The sequence below is a fragment of the Pseudomyrmex gracilis genome, unplaced genomic scaffold (genome assembly GCF_002006095.1).
Source record: "Pseudomyrmex gracilis isolate BER0280 unplaced genomic scaffold, ASM200609v1 scaffold_159, whole genome shotgun sequence".
In the NCBI taxonomy this organism is placed as follows: domain Eukaryota; kingdom Metazoa; phylum Arthropoda; class Insecta; order Hymenoptera; family Formicidae; genus Pseudomyrmex; species Pseudomyrmex gracilis.
The window spans coordinates 50,835-67,838 of NW_018020743.1; the positions used below are offsets into that span (position 1 = coordinate 50,835).

The following is a 17,004-nucleotide window of genomic DNA, read 5'->3' on the forward strand; positions in this document are numbered from 1 at the left end:
CCTCCACGCGGTGACGGCGGGCAACGGAGTTGTACCGCTATCCGGCTGAGTCCCTGGATTACGGGTTTCATGCCGTTATGGCAGGCACAGGAATAAGCCAACTTTCGGGTTTCGAGCTCAGTTTATGGTGTTTTTTGAGGTTATGGCGGAACTCCGACCCGATGGGGTTTAATGGACCTCGGATTCGGATTCAGCGACCCCAAAAACATATAATAAACATGGTCTGATCCCCAGGCCAAAGAAATTTTTTTTTTTGTGTGGCTGTGTTATTAGTTGAATACGTAATTAAATACTACAATAACATATTTTTAACGAAATATTACGTATACATAATATTAAATTAACATGTATAATTTTTGTTATATATTATAAATTCTTACACTACGTTAAAAAATATATTATAAATTCTTACTTACGTTAAAAAAAAAAAAATAAAGTAATAGAAAATATTACGTATACATGATATTAAAATAACATGTATAATTGTTATTGTGTGTTATAAATAAAATTTAGGAAAAAGCGAGAATAAAGTTTTTGCGCACATTTAAGAAACGTTTGTTTTTAATCACAAAATTCTTTGTAGATAATAACATTTTGCATCCACATTTGCAATTATATTTAATATAAACGTGTAACATGTTCGTCATATGTTTGACAAAATTAAATACATATAACTCCTTTCTCGCACTTTTGTGCAAATTTTTAATATGTGTGTATTATACAAATCATCGTCATATATATATTACTTTTTGCTTATCTTTACACTCTCGTATTACGGATTTTTGAGTTTTGTAATAAGGAATTTACAGCTGCAGATAAACCGCTAAGAGATAAAAAACCTGAAATCCAACTGAGTGAGTTGGAGGGAAGGAAAGAAAGACGATAGGCTCGAGGAATAAAAGTGGGGTGGTAGAGAAAAAGATCAAATTCTCTCGACTCGTGTAACGCGCGTTCCCACACTATTGTTCAGTGAACAAGAAATAGTGTTTCTATTGTGAGATATCAATGTATCTTTGTTGAGAAGCGGCTTAAATATAAAATTGCAGGATGCAGATCGTCGTCGTAATATTCGTTACGGTGAGTTTTCTTCATTGTATTTCTAAATGAAAAAAAAATCCTCATCGAAATCCGCGTTTCATACGCACATACAATATATATTTCTGTGACAATTCACTGATACGTGGCAGATTTTCGAACCGAGCTAGATAAATAGCTTTATACATACGAATTGTATTGTAAAACGGGTTTTAGACTCGCGCTTGCTACAAACGTGCTGCGAATGGAAACGCGTGTCAACGCAACAACTCGACAACTAGACAATTTTGAACCGCGCGAACTCTTTGATAAATGATAGTTCAAAGACTCGACAATACGTATCGACGTACAATTAAACGTTTTTCATTTCTTGAATTTCGATAGATACAACAAAAAACGTTCGATAAAATCAACGTTAGAAATAGAATAAAAAGACAGAATATATACACACGTACACGAAAAAAAAAGATTTGCTAGAATAGCAAGAAATTAGTTACTATATGGCCAGCAAAAAAACATTTGTTAAGTTTATCAAAATTTTTGTTTCGCCAACAAAACATATTGTTGATGAAACAAAAAATTTCGTAGAGTCAATCATTTTTTTTGCTAACCGTATAGCAAAACTTTTTTTTTCCGTGTAGAATTACACGTTGTAATCATCTCGTTACGTAATGACCGCTACTCTGAAAAGATCCGACTATCTCGTAGATATGAAACTTGCTTTACGATAAAAAAAAAATCGTTGTAAACAATCGTATATGCGTATATCAATGACAGATTCTAACGTTCGCTACGTCGATGAGCGAAGCAAACCCCGGTCCGGAATCCGATAGCACAATCGAGGACTATGAGGATGAGATGGATGACACGTCGATCAAAGAAGATTATGCGGAGATAGCCATTGCTGCGAGGAACAAGAAGAAATACGCGAGAGCTTTGGAACTTTCGTTCTTGTTCTTCGAAGCTCAGCGTTCCGGCAAGCTACCGAAGGACAACAGAATTCCGTGGCGAGGCGATTCCGCGATGAATGATCGCGGCCATGACGGGGAAGATCTAACCGGAGGATATTACAATTGTAACGATCTAAAGATAACGCCATCGCGATTACAGACAAAAATTAAAACTAGTTTGGATGTTGAATGAATCGAACAACTACCGTAGTGAAAACTTTCCAGGTTACGGGTCCGACAACGATAACGTGAATAGATAAGAGAAAAATTTTTCGTTATCGTTTTCAGATTGTACAGACAAACGTTGTATTGTAATATTGTGATACATTCAATGTCGCACTATAATTTTCTGAAAAAAAAAAAAAAGAAAAACAGAGTCTACAAAAATTAACTAAATTGTTTTCACGGACTTTTCACAAAATTTTGTCACAATTTGCTTTTTTTTTTTCTAGTTGGAAGAAATTATATTAAATATACTCTTCCAACGGCTTTTACCACGACAATGTTAGCGTGGAGTGTGCTCACCTGGCCGGAGGGTTACAAGGAAGCGGGTCAATTGGACGAGGCTTACAAAGCTATCAAGTGGGCTACCGATTACTTTCTAAAATGTCACAAAAAAAAGTACGAGTTTTACATAAAAGTGGGTTCCGAGACAATTGAAAACAATTATTGGGGAAGACCGGAAGACATGAACCACACAAGACAAGCGTACAAAGCCGATTCTCAACATCCCGGTGAGTGTGTGCGGTATAAAATACTTCAATCACGCTCAAAATTTATTTATAAACTTAAAAAAAAACTTCAGCAAACTTTCACAACGCAATTATTTACTTTTGTCTTACTTGCGGTTGCAGCGTCCGACGTTCTCGCCGAAACGGTCGCCGCATTAGCTTCCGCGAGCATCGTCTTCAAAGATATCTTTTCCGAAATCTCGTATAGCAAAAAGTGTCTAAACCACGCAAAAAACTTGTACAAATTTGCGAACAAGTATAACGGCTCTCACTTCGCTTGGATGTCCGATCGTTTCGAAAATCTTACTTACGACAACGATATGGCGTGGGCTACGATCTGGCTGTACAAGGCGTCAAAGGACATCATGTATTTCGGAAAAGCTATGAACTATTACGTGAAATTAGATTTGTCGGTTTTAAACTCGACATTCTCTTATAAAAACAAATTACCCGGCATACAGGTATAAATATCCCGAGAGATCTCTCGATTATATACAAATTAATTCTGATACTACGTTATATATATTTGCAGATGTATCTAATTTGTGTTGCAAACAACAACAGTGTGACAATGATATGTTGTGTGTGACTTCAAAAACACATTAGTTTTTTTAATCCTTTCCGTTTCGGAAGCAATATATTGTAAAACAAATCTCTCTGCAATTTTCTCTTAAAAAAATTACACAATTATAATTTCTCTAATAATTATACTAAATTCTTGCAGATAGTGGTGGCTCAGATGATCAAACAATTAGCCGCTCCGAGTTACAGATTTTGCGATACCATGACGAACTATCGTCGGCGCACGAGAAGAGGTCTCGTATATCTTTCCGAGGAAGACGCTCTTCCTCTCGCCGCCAACGTGGCTTTTCTCTGCTTGGTGGCGGCCACTTCTGCCACTGACGACTTGAACAAAAGATATTATATCTTCGCCAAGCAACAAATTAATTATATGCTGGGAATGGGATCAGGTAAGTTATCGAAAAAAAAAATAATAATAATAATCGAAAAAACTCAGTGAAATTAGTATCTTTACATTTTTGACGATTGATTACTTAATTATTGGCACGATCCAAACGAGGTTTGCGATTTCTCAACTTTGAATTTTGTTCTGAATGTCTAATTACTACGACCGCGTTAACGACCCACATCTTCGAATTAATTGTTTAGGAAGAAGTTACGTGGTCGGATACGATGCGACTTCGCCAAAACAGCCACGTCACTTAGCGTCTTCGTGCCCAAGTAAACCGGTTCCTTGTGAACAGGAAATGATTCAACAAAATGTGATAAATCCGCAGACTCTTTATGGCGCTCTGGTTTCCGGACCGAACGTCGAAGACGATTTAACAGATTATCGAAATATCAGGGCTGACGAGTCTCGATACATATGTCATACAAATGTTAAGATAGAAAACAACGCAGGGTTTACGGGCGTACTTGCTGGACTGCTGCAGCTAGAGAACAGAAAGAAGAAGTCAAGGAAATGATTTTATTTTATTTTTTTTTTATTTTCCTCCAGTGAAAGAAAAGAGTATTTTTTTTACAACAAGACTGATAGCTGTTTGTGTGCATTATGCACAAACAATAAAATCATTTGTTATTGTAATCATATGTAGATTTTTGCACGAGGCGTATGGTTTTGTAGAAAATAATATCTTTCATTGTTTAAAAATAATTATATATAAAAAATACGTGAATGCTTATGTGGAAAACCAAGTTTTATCTAATTCCGAAAATAAAAGATAAGCCGATTGGAGGATCCAAACACGGTTGTTAGTGTGTAGTTGTGTGAATAATTAAAAGAATTTATTACTATATTTACAACTATAATTACAAACGTTTTGGGGATTACTTAATTTTACAGAGAAATCCGCTTGGAAAGCGGCGTTAGTCAAGATAGCTCGTCTATCCGTCGAGACATCGAAAGCCAATGTCGGCGCAATGCCGAAAAAAACACTCAATGGACCAACCAAACACTAGCTCCCTGCACCTTGTCAGCGATTTTACGCGACAGTTTCACAAAGCGAACCTTCGCAAGATCCACCAGCTTGTTTTCGTTTTCACCCGCGCGCCTTGCAAATTAAAATCGCGACGAATATCTTCTCTGTGCCGTTGCTTACAATCTGTTGCAAACAATTAATTATGTTTCTTTTTCTGCACTTTCTTTTTATTGTTGTATCGAAAATTTTAATACACGTGACAGTTACATTTTTTTGAGCACAAAAATTTCAAAGGCAACTTTCTTTTTTTCTCTTCGTATAAGTCAGTGTGTCATGCGAGTGCGAAGCGCGTGTTGCACGTTTAAAACATTTGTTACAAAACAATAGTCTTTATAGTCTTCTTCCTGATAATGTGATTACTGGGTATAATTAGTACGTAATCTGTATCTTAGAAAACCACATGATTTTTACATGTGTAATATTGTGTACACATGTTATCAAACTGTAATGTTCGAAAGCCTGAAGGAAGCATAATCTTATCACACTCCATCTCTTAAAACTTCCAAACCTGAACTGATATAACATTGGCTCAAAGTCTTTCGTGTATTTATGATTGCACGTGTTTTCTTTGATGAGTCGACACACACAAAAAATAGTTACATCAAATCGAAGTTTATCGGAAAAAAAGTATTTTTCGTTAATGAGTATTTTTTTCAAGATCTGACACTATGTCCACTCGCGACGATTTAACAATCAAGTAACTAGAACGTTCTTCACACTTAATAAAATATGTGTACAAAACTGCGGTATGTATTCAAATGTATGCGCATATTCGTGCGCAGTATGAAAAAATGAAATGGTAAATAAATTATAAATGCGGTATAATTATGTTTTTTTCCAACGTGGAAAAATCGATTTTTTTAATAATATTGAATACTATTGTGTTGCGTCATCCATAAAAAACCGACGATGATAATCGGCCAGATATGTCAGTGATTATATTATCGAAACGTAACAATGAAATTTAAAGACAAGCGACGATATAAAAATATATAATAAGTAATTATTTTATTTTATTCTTTTATTGAAAAAAAATACGACAACGTTAAAATTCTGTGTATTTTATCGTAAATCGCTTGCGAACGAGTTTTAGTTTTTCTACAGTTTCTATGTTTTCTGTGTTTCACGTTATTTTAATTTTAAATTATTTGCAATTTTGACGTAAATGCATGTTTCTGAAGTCACTACGTTACACTAATCAACGATTGTATATAAACATTAACGTTTAAACTACTATGCAAATTTACATAAAAACGCACAATCATTTTCTTTTATTCAAGCATATAAAAGTGAATATGAAGAGAAATATTGTTCTGCATTCTCTGTTTACCAGACGAAAAAGACTCGTCGCGACGTAACAGAACATTTTTCGTGTGTAACGAATATAACTTCTAATAACAAACATACCATTACCGTACGTAAATTTTGTATACTTTTATAACTTTTATTCAATATAAATTATATAGTAAGACCGAAGACTAAAAAGTTTTGTTGTTACAAGATAGTGCACTAATTTGTACAACAGCAATGGATACGATTTTTGAAACGGTGCAGCATTTATCTAATACTTATTCTCTGCTAGCTGTCTTCGTCGTTACGTCGCTGATTGCAATGCATCTTTACATCGAGAATTCTCGACAAGTTCGTATTGCAAACAAGTTACCAGGTATTTGCGCCCAATACACGACTACTAGTTTTTCTTTTTTTCTGATAAAATTTTATTTCTACGTCGTTTACATTTTTTTCGTTACTGTCAGGTCCGGTAAGTCTACCTTTAATAGGTAACGCATATTTGGGTATAGGACAAGATCCTCATTTTATGTACGATCTTGCTATGAAATTTCACAAACAATACGGATCGGTAACAAGAGCGTATGGTGGAACGAAAGTGCTGATATTTTTAACACACCCGCAAGATATCGAATTGATTTTGGGCAGTTCCGTGCATCTCGACAAATCAGTAGAATATCGGTAATAAAAGAATGGTTCAGATACAATTATAAAATACTACTTTACACATTAGTTTTATATATAAAGTTTCATATATATATATATATATATATATATTTAATACTCCTGAAAGTAAAAATTAAGCCGATTGGAATCCAAACACGATTGGACAAATATTGGAGTGTAGTTGAATTGAGAATGAATATTTTTTATTAGCTAATTACAAACGTTTCAATTGTAGTTTCGGTTTTTCTTAATGAATAAATCAGAAATCAGTAAAGAAAACCGATGTCAAAGAAAGCTAAAACTTGTGATGGTCAACCGCACGTTGAAGTGTCAGTTGTAAAGTATTAGTACGTTTGTAATTAGGTAATAATAATAAATTCTGAATTCAACTGTAGACACCAAAAACCGTGTTTGGATCCAATCGGTCTATCTTTTATTTTCAGAAATATTTAACACTTGGAACCGTTACCCAATTACAACATTGATATTTTCATATTTAATCTTGTTGTTAATATTCTCTTGTGTCATACCGAGAATCTGCTTAAACCTTCTACTGCAGATTTTTTCAACCATGGCTTGGCGACGGTTTGCTGATTACAAGTGGAAAAAAGTGGTACAGGCACAGAAAAGTGATAGCACCTACGTTTCACATAAGTGTCCTGAAGTCTTTCGTACCTCTGTTTTACGAAAACAGCATAGAACTCGTAAGACGGCTTCGCGATAAAATTGGAAAAGACTTTGATTGTCATGATTATTTGTCGGCAGTAACAGTTGATATTTTAACCGAAACAGTAATGGGAGTTAAACGAGAGAAACGGCCAAAATCCGGATATGATTATGCCATGGCTGTAATGAAGTGAGTTATAGTTTGTTTCTTCAAAATTATAGTAACCAAATATTTCTGTCTTGTATCAGTATCTTTGTATTTATTAAATATATATAAAACTACCATAAAAAATACATTTCTTGCGTAAAAATTGTTTGATTGTACAGATTGTCCGATATTATACATCGAAGACATTATGACATGTGGTGTTTGGTGGCATTCAAGTTAACCAAGTATTACCGTCTTCAAAAGAAACTCCTTAAAATTGTTCACGCGGTAACAAATACCGTGATCAAAGTGAAATCGGAAGATGTCGAAAAGAAACTTGAGACTGGACAGAAGGAAAACCAGCAAAACGAAAAGCCGACGAAAAATGTGAAAAGCGATACCTCCAATTACACAAAGTTGCACTACGTTAAAGACGATCTTGATGACATCGACGAAAACGATGTGGGCGACAAAAAGCGACTTGCCTTTCTGGAAACGTTAATTACCATGAAACAGCAAGGTGGACAGATGACTGACGAAGAAATCTGGGAAGAAGTGAACACCATCATGTTTGAGGTGTCACAGTTTTTGGGCACATATGAATATTTCTCAATTAATCTTCTTATAATTCATCTTCCCAATTTCACTTTTTTTCTTTTATTAAAAACTAATGCGCATTACGTTAATAGGATCAGTAGTTGTTAATACAATGCGTTAATTGTCATATTACAGGGACACGACACCACAGCGGCTGGTTCTAGTTTCGTACTGTGCGTGTTGGGATGTTTGCCTGATATACAGGTGCGTACATGCTAACAATTCGCTAGAAAAAAATAAAAAAAAGAACATTCTCTCTGAACCAGAGAAATCGCTGTTTTTTTACTTGATACTTTTTCCCACGCAGGCTCGCGTGCACCAAGAACTGGACGCGATTTTTGGCGACAGCGACAGACAGTGCACCTTCTCGGACACGATGGAAATGAAATATCTCGAAAGAGTAATTCTGGAGACTTTGAGACTTTTCCCGCCGGTACCTATAATTGCCAGGCGTCTTAACGAAGATGTTAAGTTAGGTACGGTAATTCAAACGCAACACATTTTATTGCAAGAAACCAAAAACTTGATAAGCAATCACAGGATTTATTTAAATTTATTTATGTGTTTTAGTTACGAACAATTACGTGATTCCGAAGGACGTCACGATAGTGATTGCGCAAGTGGCGACGCATCGTTTGGAGGAGTTCTACCCGAATCCCGAGAACTTCAATCCGGATAACTTCTTACCGGAAAGGATGCAGAAAAGACCGTATTACTCTTATATTCCTTTCAGCGCCGGACCAAGGTATTTAATACAAAATCAAAGAACGCGTTTCAAATTATACATAATTATATTACTAAACTATATAGAATTACGGATCGCGCAAGAATATTTACTGCAACATATGAATTCTGTTTGACTATGATATTATAATTTCAAAGGTCGTGCGTGGGACGTAAATACGCCATGCTGAAGCTAAAGGTTCTACTGTCGACAATATTGAGAAATTATCGCATCATTTCCGACGAACATTACAAAGATTTCAAGCTGCGAGCTGACATTATCCTGAAAAAGGACAACGGATTTATGATCAGAATCGAGCCGCGCAAGTCGGCAGCGTCTCCCGAATCAAACTCGACTCCGATTTCTGTAAAAGCGTAAATTGTCGATCAATCGCGATTGATCACTAATCTGTATTTAGGCTTAAGAAAAGTTCACTGGTGTTATTGTATCAAAGGTTTCGTCAGGTAGCGGTTGTCACATTGATTTTATTAAGACATATGTTTATCCAGTTTATTTCCTTTCAACTTTCTCTCGAAAGATTCGCTTCTTTATTTTTTTTCACAAGAATGTACTTGTAAGACATCTTGTGATATTTATTTTTATATTTACATCTATTTAATCTAGTTGATTATTGTTCTATTAAATTTATTTATAAATATCGTGTCACCAAATAAAATACTACGAAATAAAGAGTATGACATATTCGCATCTTACGTTGTTTTAATAACACGGAGTGTGTAATGTTTTTTTTAAACTAATGTAAGTACAATAACGATTTGAGCGGTTTAATGTTCAATTCTCATTTATAGATATATGTATATGACATTATAACATATGTATAATTAAGATAAAATAATATTCTGACATATATACATATAAATTAACATATGTACAATTTAAATAATAATTTCTAATTTATTTCTCTTCATGTTTCTTTTACCTGTATTGAACATGACACATCCGAGAATTATGCTTCATAAATTACATTCTCATACACTGAAAAAGATTCCTATTTTCCTCGTTAGCTCGTGACGGAACACATCGGTAGTAACAAGTATTCTATCGCACATTCGAAGAATTATCGAATATCGAAAAATTCGATCAACAATGTTTACTTATACAAGAGTGTAACAAGAGTTCTCTTGTTACACTCGAGCTTACACTTAACGTACGCTTATTATATGTAGTTGGTTGTCGACACTCAGGTGCCTGCGAAGCGCAAGACTGAAGCATTGTACGCACGATCGTCATGAGATGCAAACGCACTTCTATACGGGCACTTGATTTGCCTTCTTTTTTTTTCTACACTAGCACAACACAGGCGCGCGCTACGCGCACGCTATTGTAATTTTTATTTAATGTGTTGTCAGTGAACACAACCTGTCACCGCGATGACAGAGAGTATATACGTCTTATAAACTATATAATACACATATGAGAAATGTCAGAAATAACGCATGAATATCAAACTCAAAAAATAGTGAGAGAGAGAAGTGGAAAAACAACACGTGACTAAAGTCAATGTAACAAAGGGAAAAGGGTAAAAAAGAGAATATTATATATATTATATGTAATATATTCTATATCTATATATAATACACACACATACGCATATATGTATATATATTGTAAGATTTGCGAATTCAGTTAATTAAAAATAAAAACAATTTTATTTTTACTTTCACAATTACAATGTCTTTTCTTACAATATTTCACTTATCATTCACTAAGTATTACTTATGTGAGAAAAGGCGCGACCGAGATGGCGAGTACGGCTTGAAATACGTGGGTTGTATGTATCTGACTGCTCGATTCTGACTGACTGCGGTCTCGGTTCGAGGGCGCGTTTTATAGGGCCTGGGGTTGGTTATCGAAGGTTCTGGAATTTTCCTTATTCGATAACATCTTTTGAGTGTTCGAAAACAACCTGGAATGTTCTAGACTCGATTACGTGTTAGAATAAGAGTGAGAGATTTCCTTATATGGTAAGGTATGTCGAAGGGTCGACGGTGCGTCNTGGTCCTATCGCTTGCGTCGTGGACCTATCGAAGGTGCATCATGGTCCTATCGCTTGCGTCGTGGTCCTATCGAAGGTGCATCATGGTCCTATCGCTAATTGCTGACCTAAGATAAATTAGGAGGTTTTCCCGAAACCACTTAGCAACTAAACTAAACTATGCGATGGTCACAATATATACCGTACTCACGTGACCGAAGTTAGTACCACCGCCGTAGTCGCGCGACCGAGGTCAGTGACTCCACCGCAGTCGCGCGACCGAGGTCATTGACCCCGCCAAGGCCGCGCGGCCGAGGTCAATGACCACGCCAAGGCCGCGCGGCCGAGGTCATTGACCTCGCCGCAATCACGCGACCGAGGTCAGTGACCTTACGGTAGTATGTATATAATATATATAATATATAATATAAAGTATAACATTATAAATATATACTAAATTATATGTATAATATATATTATTTAATATATTATTTATATCATATATTGTATATTATTTAATGTTATATATTTAATATACATTACAGTCACATTAAATCGAAATTTAACGGAAGAAAAGTATTTTTCATTAATGAGTTTTTTTCAAAATCTGGCATTTTTTTCAATCGCGACGATTTAACAATTATGTACCCAGAATGTTCTTCACAATTACTACATGACATAACATATGTATACGGAAATGCGGTATGTATTCAAAAGTATACGCATATTCGTGCAAAGTACAAAAAGACGAAATGTTTAATATAGATTATACATGCGGTATATTTACGTCTCTTTTCAATGTGGAAAAGTTCTTTTCAAATACTACTGAATAATATTGTGTTGTGTCATCCACAAAAAACCGACAATGATAATGAGCCAGATATCATCGGTGATTATATTAGCGGACCGTAAAATTAAAAAAAGGACCATGAAAATTAAAGGCAATATAAAAATATATAATAAGTAATTATTTTATTTTACTTTTTTATTGAAAAGAATATATACCGTCAAAATTAAGTGCGTTTTATCGTAAATCGCTTACAATTGTTCTACAGTTTTTACGATTTCTTACGTAAAAGAGCGTTTTTTTTAATTTAACACGGTGCACTAATCAGCAATTGTACTTAAACATTATCGTATAAATAAACATGCAAATTTACATACAAACACAATCGTTTCCTGTTATTCAAGTATATAACATTGATTTTGAAGAATATTGTACTGCATTCACTGTTTGGTAGTCGAAAAGGACTCGTTGCGACGTAACAGAACATTTTTCGCGTGTAACGAATATAACTTCTAATCTAACAAACATACTATTATACGTAGGTAAATGTTGTATACTTTTATAACTTTTATTCAATATAAATTATATAGTAAGACCGAAGACTAAAATGTTTTGTTGTTACAAGATAGTGCACTAATTTGTACAACAGCAATGGATACGATTTTTGAAACGGTGCAGCATTTATCTAATACTTATTCTCTGCTAGCTGTCTTCGTCGTTACGTCGCTGATTGCAATGCATCTTTACATCGAGAATTCTCGACAAGTTCGTATTGCAAACAAGTTACCAGGTATGTGCGCACAATACGACTGCTAGTTTTTCTTCTTTTCTGATGAAATTTTATTTATACGTCGTTTACATTTTTTTCGTTACTGTCAGGTCCGGTAAGTCTACCTTTAATAGGTAACGCATATTTGGGTATAGGACAAGATCCTCATTCAATGTACGATCTTGCTATGAAATTTCACAAACAATACAGATCGGTAGGAAGAGTGTATTTTGGAACAAAAGTGCTGGTATTTTTAACACACCCGCAAGATATCGAATTGATTTTGGGCAGTTCCGTGCATCTCGACAAATCTGTAGAATATCGGTAATAAAAGAATGATTTAGATACAATTAAAAACTACTACTCCACGTGCTAGTTTTATATATAAAGCTCCATATTTCATAATTTCTTGAATTTCTTCTGAAAGTGACACATATGCTGATTGGAATCCAAACACGATTGGACGGTTATTGAAGTCTAGTTGAATTGAGAATTAATATTATTAGCTAATTACAAACGTTCTGATTGTGGTTTCGGTTTTTCTCAATGAATAAGTCAAAAATCAGTAAATATAAACGATGTCAAAGTAAGCTAAAACTTGTGGTGGTCAACCGCACGTTGAAGTGTTAAATGTAAATTATTAGTACGCTTGTTATTAATAATAATAAATTCTCAATTCAACTGGACACACCAACAATTGTGTTTGGATTTAATCGGTTTATCTTTTATTTTCAAAAGTATTTAACATTTAGAGCCGTCACACAATTACTACATTGATATTTTCATATTTAATCTTGTTGTTGATATTCTCTTGCGTCATACCGAGAATCCGCTTAAACTTTCCACTGCAGATTTTTTCAACCATGGCTTGGCGACGGTTTGCTGATTACAAGTGGAAAAAAGTGGTACAGGCACAGAAAGGTGATAGCACCTACGTTTCACATAAGTGTCCTGAAGTCCTTCGTGCCTTTGTTTTACGAAAACAGCATAGAATTCGTAAGACGGCTTCGCGATAAAATCGGAAAAGACTTTGATTGTCATGATTATTTGTCGGCAGTAACAGTTGATATTTTAACCGAAACGGTAATGGGAGTTAAACGAGAAAAACGGCCAAAATCCGGATATAATTATGCCATGGCTGTAATGAAGTGAGTTATAGTTTGTTTCTTCAAAATTGTAGCAAACAAATATTCCTGTCTTGTATCAGTATCTTTGTCTTTATTACATATATATAAAACAACCATAAAAAATACATTTCTTACGTAAAAATTGTTTGATTGTACAGATTGTCCGATATTATACATCGAAGACATTATGACATGTGGTGTTTGATGGCATTCAAGTTAACCAAGTATTACCGTCTTCAAAAGAAACTTCTTAAAATCGTTCACGCTGTAACAAATACCGTGATCAAAGTGAAATCGGAAGATGTCAAAGAGAAACTTGCGACGGAGCAGAAGGAAAACCAGCAAAACGAGAAGCCGACCGAAAATGCGAAAAGCGATACCTTCAATTACACAAAGTTGCACTACGTTAAGGACGATCTTGATGACATCGACGAAAACGATGTGGGCGACAAAAAGCGACTTGCCTTTCTGGAAACGTTAATTACCATGAAACAGCAAGGTGGACAGATGACTGACGAAGAAATCTGGGAAGAAGTGAACACCATCATGTTTGAGGTGTCACAGTTTTTGGGCACATATGAATATTTCTCAATTAATCTTCTTATAATTCATCTTCCCAATTTCACTTTTTTTCTTTTATTAAAAACTAATGCGCATTACGTTAATAGGATCAGTAGTTGTTAATACAATGCGTTAATTGTCATATTACAGGGACACGACACCACAGCGGCTGGTTCTAGTTTCGTACTGTGCGTGTTGGGATGTTTGCCTGATATACAGGTGCGTACATGCTAACAATTCGCTAGAAAAAAATAAAAAAAAGAACATTCTCTCTGAACCAGAGAAATCGCTGTTTTTTTACTTGATACTTTTTCCCACGCAGGCTCGCGTGCACCAAGAACTGGACGCGATTTTTGGCGACTGCGACAGACAGTGCACCTTCTCGGACACGATGGAAATGAAATATCTCGAAAGAGTAATTCTGGAGACTTTGAGACTTTTCCCGCCNGTACCTATAATTGCCAGGCGTCTTAACGAAGATGTTNAGTTAGGTACGGTAATTCAAACGCAACACATTTTATTGCAANAAACCAAAAANTTGATAAGCAATCACAGGATTTATTTAAATTTATTTATGTGTTTTAGTTACGAACAATTACGTGATTCCGAANGACGTCACGATAGTGATTGCGCAAGTGGCGACGCATCGTTTGGAGGAGTTCTACCCGAATCCCGAGAACTTCAATCCGGATAACTTCTTACCGGAAAGGATGCAGAAAAGACCGTATTACTCTTATATTCCTTTCAGCGCCGGACCACGGTATTTAATACAAAGTCAAAGAACGCGTTTCAAATTATATATAATTCTATTACTAAACTATATACAATTACGGATCGCGCAAGAATATTTACTGCAACATATGAATTCTGTTTGACTGATATTATAATTTCAAAGGTCGTGCGTGGGACGTAAATACGCCATGCTGAAGCTGAAGGTTTTACTGTCAACAATATTCAGAAATTATCGCATCATTTCTGACGAACATTACAAAGATTTCAAGCTGCGAGCTGACATTATCCTGAAAAAGGACAACGGATTTATGATCAGAATCGAGCCGCGCAAGTCGGCCCAGCGTCTCCCGAATCAAACTCGACTCCGATTTCTGTAAAAGCGTAAATTGTCGATCAATCGCGAATAATCACTAATCTGTATTTAGACTTAAGAGAAGTTCACTGGTTTTATTGTATCAAAGATTTCGTCGGGTAGCGGTTGTCACAGTGATTTTATTAAGACACATGTTTATCCAGTTTATTTCCTTTCAACTTTCTCTCGAAATATTCCCTTCTTTATATTTTTTCACAAAAATGTACTTGTAAGACATCTTGTGATATTTATTTTTATATATTTACATCTATTTAATCTAGTTGATTATTGTTCTATTGAATTTATTTAAATATCGTGTTAGCAAATATAATACTACGAAATAAAGAGTCTGACATATTCGCATCTTACGTTGTTTTAATAACACGGAGTGTGTAATGTTTTTTTTAAACTAATGTAAGTACAATAACGATTTGAGCGGTTTAATGTTCAATTCTCATTTATAGATATATGTATATGACATTATAACATATGTATAATTAAGATAAAATAATATTCTGACATATATACATATAAATTAACATATGTACAATTTAAATAATAATTTCTAATTTATTTCTCTTCATGTTTCTTTTACCTGTATTGAACATGACACATCCGAGAATTATGCTTCATAAATTACATTCTCATACACTGAAAAAGATTCCTATTTTCCTCGTTAGCTCGTGACGGAACACATCGGTAGTAACAAGTATTCTATCGCACATTCGAAGAATTATCGAATATCGAAAAATTCGATCAACAATGTTTACTTATACAAGAGTGTAACAAGAGTTCTCTTGTTACACTCGAGCTTACACTTAACGTACGCTTATTATATGTAGTTGGTTGTCGACACTCAGGTGCCTGCGAAGCGCAAGACTGAAAGCATTGTACGCACGATCGTCATGAGATGCGGACGCACTTCTTTCGAGCACTTGATTTGCTTCCTTTTTTTTCTACAATCATTGACTTTTCGTCCGAACGGTGAGTTTCGCTTCTCTTATTCGCGCGCGATTCGCGCGTATCAATTTTAACAAAAGTCCGTTATCGCAGCCGAAGAATTCGAGGACGAATATTCGAGGGGATGCGCTCGTCTGCGGTGCGCGAACGGCACTCGATGCATCAAGCGAAGATTCTGGTGCAAAACTCCTTTTTGTCCCGGCATGTTGTACTGTTACGCGTCTAGAAAAGGTAAAAAAAAAAAAAACACTTTTAAAAAGTGTTTTTCAAGTTTGTATCGCGTATTTTTGATGTAATTGTTTTGCTGTTAAGAAATGTTGAAGGGACCTCTAACGTGCGACACTGTACGCTGCAGCAAGGGACATCTGTGCGTTATCAGAGTCCGAGGATGCGATTGGGACGGAAGTGAGTAATGTCAATTTTTATTCCAAAGTGTTAGATTCACTAGATCGGCGAATCAGACACTAGTTGCGGATCATTTAATACGTATAGAAAGTGATGTTTTTTACTTGTTTGGGAATAAGATTGCACAATTGAGTAAAGTTTCTTCGTTAAAAAATTGGACAAGACCTGCGTGTCCTTAAACATTTATCGCAAGTGTGATATAAAAACTAGTTTTCATAAAAATTTTACCGTAATAAATAGTACAAAACAATCGATATTGCAGATTTGATGCAACAATTTATTCAGCAAAATTTTGAAAAATATCAAACGTATAAATTATCCACTCAAAATTAATTGAAAATATCTTTCGCACAGGCTCGAATATATATATATATTCATTAAAATATATTCATAAAAATATTATGTGTTACCGATGAGTGCTAAAACTTTTTTCAGAATGCAAACACCAAATAGCGCGCTGCATACCGGAAAAGGAATATCACGAAGGCGCAACTTCGTGCCACGGATT

At 35.1% G+C, this 17,004-nt stretch overlaps 3 protein-coding genes across 4 annotated transcripts; all 3 read left to right on the forward strand.

The window, feature by feature from the left end:
* The first annotated feature begins 1,824 nt into the window (after window positions 1–1,824).
* On the forward strand, window positions 1,825–4,499 carry LOC109857421 (endoglucanase A-like). The gene is made up of 5 exons (XM_020433706.1): window positions 1,825–2,110; window positions 2,438–2,719; window positions 2,840–3,177; window positions 3,441–3,687; window positions 3,887–4,499. Exons 1-5 carry the CDS (start codon window positions 1,834–1,836, stop codon window positions 4,201–4,203), a joined length of 1,461 nt encoding a protein of 486 aa, XP_020289295.1. The 5' UTR covers window positions 1,825–1,833; the 3' UTR covers window positions 4,204–4,499.
* Window positions 4,500–6,025: 1,526 nt separating this feature from the next.
* LOC109857436 (cytochrome P450 4g15-like) lies at window positions 6,026–9,618 on the forward strand. 2 transcript variants are annotated; one of them, XM_020433731.1, is made up of 9 exons: window positions 6,026–6,130; window positions 6,222–6,382; window positions 6,474–6,687; window positions 7,232–7,528; window positions 7,666–8,062; window positions 8,219–8,287; window positions 8,391–8,559; window positions 8,654–8,828; window positions 8,966–9,618. In XM_020433731.1, exons 2-9 carry the CDS (start codon window positions 6,244–6,246, stop codon window positions 9,183–9,185), a joined length of 1,680 nt encoding a protein of 559 aa, XP_020289320.1. In that variant the 5' UTR covers window positions 6,026–6,130; window positions 6,222–6,243; the 3' UTR covers window positions 9,186–9,618. The 2 variants fall into 2 exon arrangements, with proteins under 2 accessions (XP_020289320.1, XP_020289321.1); XM_020433732.1 differs by having other exon boundaries at window positions 6,052–6,130; window positions 6,218–6,382.
* Window positions 9,619–12,041: 2,423 nt separating this feature from the next.
* LOC109857417 (cytochrome P450 4g15-like) lies at window positions 12,042–15,375 on the forward strand. The gene is made up of 9 exons (XM_020433697.1): window positions 12,042–12,132; window positions 12,216–12,380; window positions 12,470–12,683; window positions 13,211–13,507; window positions 13,645–14,041; window positions 14,198–14,266; window positions 14,370–14,538; window positions 14,633–14,807; window positions 14,943–15,375. Exons 2-9 carry the CDS (start codon window positions 12,242–12,244, stop codon window positions 15,154–15,156), a joined length of 1,674 nt encoding a protein of 557 aa, XP_020289286.1. The 5' UTR covers window positions 12,042–12,132; window positions 12,216–12,241; the 3' UTR covers window positions 15,157–15,375.
* The last annotated feature ends 1,629 nt before the right edge of the window (window positions 15,376–17,004 follow it).

What these genes read in the sequence shown, in the direction of transcription:
- LOC109857421 (XM_020433706.1), top strand. Translation starts at nt 1,834, where the DNA reads ATGAGCGAAGCAAACCCCGGTCCGGAATCCGATAGCACAATCGAGGAC. An exon ending in AACCGGAGGATATTACAATT is followed by an intron (nt 2,111 to 2,437) that starts GTAACGATCTAA and finishes TTTTTTTTCTAG; the next exon opens with TTGGAAGAAATTATATTAAA. An exon ending in TATGCTGGGAATGGGATCAG is followed by an intron (nt 3,688 to 3,886) that starts GTAAGTTATCGA and finishes TTAATTGTTTAG; the next exon opens with GAAGAAGTTACGTGGTCGGA.
- LOC109857436 (XM_020433731.1), top strand. Translation starts at nt 6,244, where the DNA reads ATGGATACGATTTTTGAAACGGTGCAGCATTTATCTAATACTTATTCT. An exon ending in TATGCCATGGCTGTAATGAA is followed by an intron (nt 7,529 to 7,665) that starts GTGAGTTATAGT and finishes TTGATTGTACAG; the next exon opens with ATTGTCCGATATTATACATC. An exon ending in GATGTTTGCCTGATATACAG is followed by an intron (nt 8,288 to 8,390) that starts GTGCGTACATGC and finishes TTTCCCACGCAG; the next exon opens with GCTCGCGTGCACCAAGAACT.